At 44.4% G+C, this 9742-nt stretch overlaps 1 protein-coding gene across 1 annotated transcript; it reads right to left on the bottom strand.

Annotated features, from left to right (window-relative positions):
• Positions 1–4804: 4804 nt before the first annotated feature.
• Positions 4805–9047, bottom strand: LOC135180373 (parvalbumin, thymic CPV3). Its single transcript, XM_064152726.1, has 4 exons — positions 8963–9047; positions 8458–8590; positions 7933–8042; positions 4805–6484 (listed from the first exon to the last, which is right to left on the bottom strand). Exons 1-4 carry the CDS (start codon positions 9021–9023, stop codon positions 6459–6461), a joined length of 330 nt encoding a protein of 109 aa, XP_064008796.1. The 5' UTR covers positions 9024–9047; the 3' UTR covers positions 4805–6458.
• Between the last annotated feature and the right edge of the window lie 695 nt (positions 9048–9742).

Below are 9742 nucleotides of genomic sequence, written 5' to 3'. Positions count from 1 at the left end.
CCGCTTCCGCCTTCTGCCGCCACCCCGGAAGCGCAGGGCGCGGGCCGGGAAGCGCTGCCGGGCCCGGCGAGAGGCGGTGCTGCCCCGCGCCCCCGCCGGCCGAGGGCGGAATGGCAGGCGGCCGGCAGCGCAGGGGGCGGCCGGCAGCGCAGGGGCTGCCCGCTCCGGCCCGCTCTGCGGCTCTCCAGCCTGCTTTCACCACCTGGGGATCTGGGGTTCGCAGGTGACCGGGCAGTCCTGACCTGCGGAACGAACCCCACAGCTCACGCAGGGCTGTGCAGTAGGAAGGTTTTATTGCAGGGCAGGGTGCAGGCAGGATCGCTCCTTCAATCCTGCACACCTCATGCTGGCACAGGCCACAAATGACGTTAGGAGAGCAGACAAATTGATAATAAGAGGTAAGACTACTACAGTGCTTTATTGGAGTTCATTAGCACAGGTATTTTCCCATTCTCTACCCTGGTGCCAGCCCTCCCCGGTGGTCTTGAGTGGTCACAGAATCAAGCAGGTTGGAAGAGAGCTCTGAGCTCATCCAGGCCAACCTAGCACCCAGCACTATCCAGTCAACCAGACCATGGCACTAAGTGCCCCAGCCAGGCTTGGCTTCAACACCTCCAGGCACGGCAACTCCACCACCTCCCTGGGCAGCCCATTCCAATGCCAATCACTCTCTCTGCCAACAACTTCCTCCTCACATCCAGCCTGAACCTCCCCTGGCACAGCTCCAGGCTGTGTCCCCTGCTTCCGTCCTGCTGCTTGCCTGGCAGCAGAGCCCAACCCCACCTGGTTGCAGCCTCCCTTCAGGCAGCTGCAGACAGCAATGAGCTCTGCCCTGAGCCTCCTCTGCTGCAGGCTGCACACCCCCAGCTCCCTCAGCCTCTCCTCACAGGGCTCTGCTCCAGGCCCCTCCCCAGCTTCATCACCCTAAATTATTACCTGAGGTGAGTGCCAGCACAGTCTCCCTCACAGGGTGTTTCCATCTTTGGCCAGCAGGCCCCTCTGTATTGCTGCTGTCAGGATACCTCTGCTTCTCCTTTGTCCCCTTCCTGCTTTCCTTAGTCACTGCAGGCTTGGGCCTTTACAAGATACATATCACAGATCTCCAGCTAGCAGCTGCAGGCACTTCTGCAGTAGCTGTTGTTTAGGTTTGCACGTTGTCAACTGACTGCTCTGCCCTCAGTGGGACACTGCACCTGGCCAGGGATCTGTGAACACTATCCCAGGGCAGGGAGAGAAGTTAGTCTCTTTGCTGTTCACTTAAGATAAACGTGGCAGCACTGGTGGTGGTGACAGTGGAGTCAGTTAAGTTCTTACCAGAGAAGTGATCAAACTGCAGCAGCTGTGGAATTCGGCTTGTGCTGGGTTAAACCAGGGGAAGGCCACAACAGTGAGAGGGCCTGGAACACCTGTCCTATGAAAGCAGGCTGGGGTTGTTCAGCCTGGAGAAGAGAAGGCCCCAGGGAGACCTAATAGCAGCCTGCTAGTACCTGAAAGGGGCCTGCAAGAAGGCTGCAGAGGGACTGTTTGCAAAGGCCTGCAGTGATGGGAGGAGAGGCAATAGTTTTAAATTAGAAAGCAGTTGATTTAGGTTGTGCATTAGAATCATAGAGTGGTTTAGGTCAGAAAGGATCTCAAGGATCAGCCAGTTCCAACCCCCTGCCATAGGCAGGGACAACTCTCACTAGAAAAGGTCGCTCAAGGCCTCATCCCACCTGGCCTTGAACACCTCCAGGGAGGTTGTGGAGCACAGAATCACCCAAGGTGATCAAAGATCAAAGATCACATTGGGTGATTCTGTGCTCCACAACCTCCCTGGGCAACCTGTGCCAGTGTCTCACCACCCTCACTGCAAAGAACCCTTTCCTAACATCTACTTTGAATCTCCCCTCTGCCAGATTAAACCCATTCCTCCCTGTCCTGTCATTACAAGACCTTGTCAATAGTCCCTCCTCAGCCTTCCTGTAACCCCCTCCAGATACTGAAAGGCTACTATAAAATCTCCTCAAAGTCTTCTCTTCTCCAGGCTGAAGAGCCCCAAATCTTGTTGGAAGGGAGTTCCTTACCACAAGGGTAGTGCAACACTGGAACAGATTGCCCAGGGAGGTAGTTGAGGCCTCATCCTTGGAGATAGTCAAGGTTAGTCTCGACAGGGCTCTGGATGATCTGATCTGATGGAGTATGGCCCTGCTTACTGCCAGAGGATTGAACTAGATGACCTTTGGTGCTCCCTTTCCAATCCAAAGCACTCTATCATTCTGTGAGTTAGTGCAATGGAGATCCTGGTCTGTGAAAAGCCTGGCTGAGGCACTTAGTGCCATGGTCTAGTTGATTGGATAAGGCTGGGTGATAGGTTGGACTGGATGAGCTCTCTTCCAACCTGGGTGATTCTATGATTCTATGATTGTAAGGTTGCCTGTTTACAGAAATACTGTTGCAGGGAATGCACTGAGGAGGCAAGTGTGGTTGGGCAGTGGATACTTATTGTAATTGGTGATTGCTAGGAAGGGTGGTTCTGTGCCAGACTTTCCCAAGGAAGGGGTTTAATGCATCTGGAGAGATTGCTCAGTGCAGCCTCATCTGTGAATCACCATTGCTTTCGGTGGAAGTGTTTGTGAGAACCTGCAAAGAGTAAGTGATAACAGATTCAATTAAATTATTACATTCCTAAAGCACGAATTAACAGGGCAGGAAGAAACTTCGATTGTGGTTCCAATTTCATCCCATCTTCTTAATTGTATGGCCAGTAACACCACACCTTGACATTTGCAAAGTGGCATCGGATCACCCTGAGTTTGAAATGTGATTCCTTGCCCATGATTATGTAAAATTAAACTGCTGCATAAGTACTTTGGGAATCTGACAGGACAACCCTTGCACTAAAGACAAGTAATTAACCACCTGATGAGTGCTTTCTAGTTTATTAAAAAAAAGGTATGTAGGAGTAAGAAACGTTGTTCTGCAGTCACACATTTTGGATTGTGGAGCTTATTTCTAGGTGCTATTTTGAGCATTTCCGTCAGCTGCGTAGTAACAGACTTAACAAAAAGGTATACTATAAATCACTCCGGGTGTTAGAGCTGACAGCTGTAAATAAATACAGCTGACAGCTCAAATAGCTGTTCCATTGACAGTATGTGGTCTAAATGTGTTAACAAATGTGTAGACTCAGCAGTTTGGAATTCGTTTAGCAAATAAATTACAAAATAGTGCTGTGATCCAGCAAAAAGCACAATGCCTCTGTATCCCTGGTCTGCAGGCTTTGTCACTGCTGCAGCAGGCCTCGGCAGCTCTGCTGGAAAGCACAGCGCTGCAGCTACGTGCAGGGGTCCTGCTGAGGCTATCGGTCATCTCCTTGATTTCTTCTCCCTGTGATGTCAAGAAATGTGAGCAACTATCCAAGTGCTGTGGTGAGTAGAGGTGGTTTAATAATAGATGGATTTGCTTTGCAGAATCAGAGATTTCATAAAGGAAGGTAGTAACTTTACACTGGCTTCGGTTATGATTGAGCATAAAAAGTTACTGAGTAGCAGTAAAAACTAATGCGGAGCTTCAGGTATTTAAATACTTTGGTTCCTTCAATGTATTTAACAGGAATGTCTAGAGTGTAGTTACTAGCCCAGATCTGTACATGTGAAAGAAAAGCTGGGAAGAGAGCATGAGGAACGGGCTAGGCAGTTTGAAAGGTTTTAGCTTTGAAGATGATTTGTAGTCATATGTTAATTATTTCCCTACTGATCCCAGCAAGCAATGAGAAAGACAATTACATGAAGAATTATGCCATAGTCTGACATATTTAAGGCATGGTATTTCTTCTGCTTAGAGGCTGAATAAAGCCACTGTTTCTTCTTTTATATTCTAACTACTCAGAGACAGGGTATCCTGGCACAAGATATTATGGGGTAAATGATGAGAACACGAAATGGATCTCTGGAGCCCTGTCTTTTATTGGAATCAGAAGTGTTCTAGTGTTTTCTACTAATGTAGTATTATTGTCATTGTGTCTAGTGAATAATCTGAGTATTCAGTGCACAACTCTGATAACTAGCGAGAACTTGCATTGCAGTTGGTAAGTGTGAGCAACAGTAGTAGCTGGTTTCTGAATGCTGCCTGTCACATCAAATCTTCTCATTAAATATAGTTATAGACAGTGGCTGCTCATTCCCTTCAGCAAGCCTCCATATGCATGTGTTAACTGGTGGTTAAAGAGGGTAAATGTCTTTAGTTTTTCCTTCTTTGTGAGTCAATAAAGCCCTGCTCAGGAGCTTTCTCCACTACAAGTGCTCACTTCAAACAACTGGAATTCTATGTAGCATAATCCCTAGGAGGAGGCCTATCAATGGCATTTTGGTTTAGGCCATGGAGCAAACAGGTATCTGTCAGTGAGTAAATCCAGTCTGAGTTAATCACCATCACATTTTACAAGACCATTTGAAAGTATGATTTAGCATTTCAGGGGTTCCAGGGAACTGATAAGTTGTTTTAACCTGACAATTTACTGCAAGACTTTTCTGCCATCAGACTGGTTTCATTGCCAAGAACACACTTTATTTCTTGCGAATATCCTATGACATCCATCTCGTGCAATCAGAATCTCTGTGGGTCAGATGCTCAGCTTGTGTAAATCTGGGTAGTTCTGTTTGACTCACAGATACTCTAGGGATTGATTCCAGGTGAGCATATTTTAAAATGGTAAGAAATATTGCTAGAAGACAATGGTTTGTTGGTTGGTTTGTTTCTTTTAATCAGTTTGTATTATTTTTGCACAATAAAAGGGTGACAAAATTATGACCCTATTAAATTCTCAGTATATACTCATCTTATGAGCCACTGGTATGCCAAATTAAGCTGCTGAAAACACAGAGACAAAAAATTCTGTTTTTCAATCACCAAGTGTGAGGAATTGTAGGTTAATGTATATGTATTTATAGATCTTTTTTATTTTAAAGGCAGTAGATATATCTTGGCTCCCAGAAGTGTAGACAGTTGCAGAGAAAACAGAGAGATGAGTATTTAGGAGTGAATCATTCTAGAATTTGCAGTGGTGCAGCAGACATTAGGCACTCCATTAGCTCTTCTTCACGCTGAGTAATGGAGAACGTTTATTCATTGAACTGCTTTTGATTTGATAATAAATATGTTTGAGGCCAACAGGAATTTTTCAACCGTTGTTTTATTAGGTTTGAAGAATATAGACTGAGAGAGAGAAAAGGGCTAAGCATATCAAAGCACAGCCGTCTGGGTTCTGTGGCTTTGTTGCTCTGGAAGAGAGAGCATTCAGATTCTTTAGGCTCTTCCCTAGCAATAGCTCATAAACAATGCAGCTCCCACTTTGGTGTTTTTCTGCAGTGTACACAGAGACTTTTGAGAAGAAAAAAATGCAGTTAATTTGGAATGTAGTCGTTGGCAGCCCAGGAAGAAATGTATTGAAACGGCAGTGACTAAACCATTCCCTTTCCTGAAAAGGCTTCTCTTGCATTCTACTGACTCCTACAAGCTGCCTGTGCGTGAACTGCAGGCTACAGCACTTGCTGGGGTTGAGAAAACAAGTGGATATATAAATACTCCATCAGACCACCAGACTCTGTCTTTTCTAGTGACTGAGTTGTTTCTTCATAAAAAGATATTTCTTCAGCATGCCCACACACAGGTGCTTTTGTGAAGGACACTTGTAACATAGCCTGGAAATAGCAGGAGGAGTACATTGGATCATTTTTAACATGTATTTCTACAAATTCTTCCATCATACTTAGTCCTCCCTATTGAGAACACTTAGAAATACCACCAAGAAGATAATTGGTTCCTTTTTTTTATTGCTTCCCCTCTGTTTTTTAAACCCTCACCATTACTGGAAACCTCAAGTCCACATAGACTTTCCTTTTAATCCTTTCTGCACCAAAGCATATGGGGTTTATGTTCTAGTTCTCATAACTGGCTAATACAAAAAGAGCAGTTAGAAACTGGAGCAATCTCATGCAGAAACCACTTAAGCAAGACTACCTAACTGTTTTTTGCTTGGTGGTGAGATTTTATCCTCACCTACCTCACAACTACATCTGGGTTTTGACAAAGACCTGAGTGTTTCAAGGACATCAAACTTAACCCAGAACACCTGTTACAAACAGTCCTCACACTGATTTCAACAGATGTTCATATATAAAGGTCTATCATGATCTTGGAGGGATTAACACTTTTTAATATCAGTTTAGCAGTCAGAAAACCAGACGCAAGCTACAGCATATGATTAATTTTTATTGGATATTTTAAAGGGAAGTGCCTGCTAAAATAGAGTTAGAACATGATAAATGGTCCACACGATGAAAAAAAAAATCAGCAATCACTGTTTCATTATGTTGCTAAGGCAATGAACAAATAACAGACACTGTCACCATCATGTCAAGGTTTTGGAGTGTCTCATGCAGATTCATCCCAATTCCACCTTGTTTGGTCCTTTTGAACCTCTAAGACTGCACCAATTCTTGGAATTCTGTGAAAGACACAAAAAACCATTTATAGCAGAGATACTAAACTGAAAGGATTAGAAGTAAAAGACGTGGGGCTTGTTAGAGATGTTGCCTAAACTTCCCCCTTCAAACTAGAGACAGAAAGACAATGCTTTAATGGCAATTATAAGGAACAGTAAAATATTCAAGGCACTTTGATCCTTCTCTCTGGGCAATACTGATTTCAGGCAAAAATAATGGAATGGCCAATATGAAATTTGAATAAGTAGTTAAGACCTGAAGTAAAAGAATCAAAAGTGAGTCCATGTGTCCTATTAGCTGTTTGTATTGCTTCAGGGGTTGAGTGAATGTGGGCTGCACAAAAGCCCCAACCATTGTGCAGTTCCACAGGGTGTGTTGCCCAAGTATTGTGTTGTACAACAAGGTACTGCTCTTTGGAAGATGTGGTAAATGTTTGGCTTCTGTGGGTTAGAGTATCTGATCCTTCCTGTCTCTGAACGACTATGTTCGTGTAAGGACTGCTCCATAAATCATGTGTGTTTATACTGGCACGTTTCCTAAGGAGCTGGTTTTAATTTCTTCCAAAGAAAGAAACAGAGGAGTTGTGTGCCCCTAGCACAGCCAGCTGGGGAATCTGCACACCAGCACATTCCCTGCGTGCAATTCCCTAAGCCCCTTTCATGCTCATCTAGGCAGCTTCTCTGGCGGGACGAGTTGCCATTGGCTGCAGCCTTGTGTCTGTGTGCGTCCCGTGCGAAATGGGACACACCAGTAGGGAATGATGAGATCAGGAGGTTTCTGCACCGAGCAGCCATTAAGTCACACCGCCAGCTCCACGGGGTGAGTGCAATGTGCTGCTTCCCAAAGCAGCTGCTCCTTCCTGTCTGGTCCTTAACCTGCCACCGAAGACGAGCAGCAGGGAGCCTGTTCGGGCATCTCGTGTGGGGGCAGCGACACTGGAGCGTTCTGTTCTGCTTCTGGTGCAAAGCAAAGACTGAGCTATGCTGGTAGCTCTTGCAGGGGTGAATGACTTCACTGACTGGTGGAATTTCTGTTGCGAGGTGACTGCTATAAATGTGCTGTTCATTCTCTCGTGGAGAGCTGATTCTTTTGTCCTGGGTTTTACACTTGTGTGTTACAAGTGATGCTAGCGCTGCTCACGTCTGTGGGAGTGGGAGGAGAAATAAGGGGCAGTGCCTTTCAAAGTAACTGGAAATCTGTGAGTGAGTGGCATTGAGAAAGTTCCTTAGGGCAGGCTAGATGGGTTTATTGCTTGTGCAGAAGGAGTTACAGGGGTGAACCTGTAAGATTAGGGTCTGCTCCCGCCCATGAGCAGATTGTCACTGCAGGGGTTTCAGTAAAATTGCTGAGTAGGCATTAATGTGCCATCAACATAAAAGAGAATCACACATCATCACAACTCATCCTGAGGAGCCTTATCCTTTATATATAAATATAAGTAAGTGTATACCTTCAGCCCCAATTTTCCCATCCCCATCGTGATCTGCTGCTGACAGGAAGGTCTTGGTTTCTGAGGCAGTTAACACTCTGGCTCCACACTCAAACCTCTGAAGGAAATACCTAGAAAGAAAGAAACTTTGTCTGATTTTCACAGAATATGATTCTTTTATGCTGATAGCTATCCATAAACACAACATTGACCACAATGGCCTAGTAGTCCTTGAAACACTGCTTCATTTGACATCCCAAATCTTAGTCACATGCAGTTCTGCTTTTAAGTTCAGCCCCAATACAGCTGGTTCTGTCCACTACTGGAATCCAGCCCCAGGGAGGTATTTGTTCTATACTGGGCATTAAAGGCAGGTGTTTACTAATGTGTTTTTATCTGTAGGGGTTATCTGCTTAAATACACCTGTCTGCTGGAAGTTTTTATTAGTGTTTAGCATAACTTCTGCTCACATTTACAGAACAGTACTGGAAAGAAAAAAAAAAGCTGGTGTTTGGACAGGCTCTAAATAGTTAACAAGGTCCTTACTTGAGCTCATCTTCCTCAATAAAGCCACTTTGATCATTGTCGAGAATCCGGAAGATCTCCTTGATCTGGCTGCTACTCTTTTTAGACATCCCACTGATCTGAAAGAATTTTTTGGGACTAAAGGAATCTGGAGCTGAAAATAAATTGATAAATACATTAACCCCAGACCACTGCTTTCGCTGTTCCTAAATGATCTGAGGGCGTTGCTTTGTTGTTACATTTTAGTTGTTCTAAACGCGAATGACAGATCAAACCTGTCAGAGAATGAAGTTTGCCATGCTGCCCCATGCATACCCTCCTAAACATAACAAAAAGCAAATCATACAGGGATAAGTTACAAAGTGACAGCTTAAACCAGTCATGAGCAAAGGTACTGAGACAGCTAAGTCAAGAGATTACAGACATCTGTTTACACTATGTGCTTGTTCAGTATTCCTTTGGGACCGAGTTAAAGTTGCCATGTGTTTACACAAGGTAATTTTGAGAGTTTTCATTGTTTCCTCACCTTGGCAGTCCCGCAGAGCAGCAGCAATATCAGAAGGGCTTAGAATGTCTGCAAGGCTCATTTTCTACCTGTGCAAAACAGTATATTGCAAACAGATTTGTGACGTGCAAATCTTACAACGAATTGTTTTTTTCAGTGTTCTGAAGCATGCTATATGCTAATGAGACTTCTAAGGGTAGAGGAAGCTAATTGATCAAACCAACATCCCTGCTAACCCTGAGCTAATTAGAAGATTTAATACATCCTTAAAAACAGCAGTGCTGAAATAATACCTCTTAATGAGACAGATTACATGACTGATGTTGTGAGTTCATGATCACTTTTTCATCATTTACCTGCATGCTACTTAAGCAGAGCCCATTTTAGAAGTCTATGTATCTGTTCATCTAGTAACTCTCTGTAACTGTTAAGCTAATAATTAGTCTCCCTGGAAGGCATGGCGTCTGACAACACAAATAACAGCAGATGCAGTGGCAAAAAGAAAGTCAAGAAGGTTTGCTTCTGCTTTCTCCCCCAACAGTTCTGAAGAATAAAAAGAAAACTGATACTTATCTATAGAAGGTCCATCCACCTGTAAGTCCAGCAATTAAAATGAAAACCTTAGAACAATGGTCATTGTACTTACTACTGGTGCAGCTCTGCACTGGAAATTCTTTTAATTAATCTCAAGTCAGCTGCTCACCTTTATAGTTTTCTGAGCTAGGTAAAGGAAAAATAGCTGAAGAGATACCAGGCAAAATAGTAATGTTGGCTCTGGCTTGCCACTGCGGCTTATAAAGG

The sequence above is a fragment of the Pogoniulus pusillus genome, chromosome 13, assembly GCF_015220805.1.
Source record: "Pogoniulus pusillus isolate bPogPus1 chromosome 13, bPogPus1.pri, whole genome shotgun sequence".
In the NCBI taxonomy this organism is placed as follows: domain Eukaryota; kingdom Metazoa; phylum Chordata; class Aves; order Piciformes; family Lybiidae; genus Pogoniulus; species Pogoniulus pusillus.
The sequence above is the reverse complement of the archived record's forward strand: the minus strand, read 5'-3'. Positions and strand labels throughout refer to the sequence as shown.

Excerpts from the sequence above, each read along its gene's own strand:
- LOC135180373 (XM_064152726.1), bottom strand. The coding sequence starts at position 9,023 with ATGAGCCTTGCAGACATTCTAAGCCCTTCTGATATTGCTGCTGCTCTG. Across the intron at positions 8,591-8,962 it reads TGCTCTGCGGGACTGCCAAG|CTCCAGATTCCTTTAGTCCC; the intron begins GTGAGGAAACAA and ends ATTTATTTTCAG. Across the intron at positions 6,485-7,932 it reads TGGGAAAATTGGGGCTGAAG|AATTCCAAGAATTGGTGCAG; the intron begins GTATACACTTAC and ends TGTCTTTCACAG.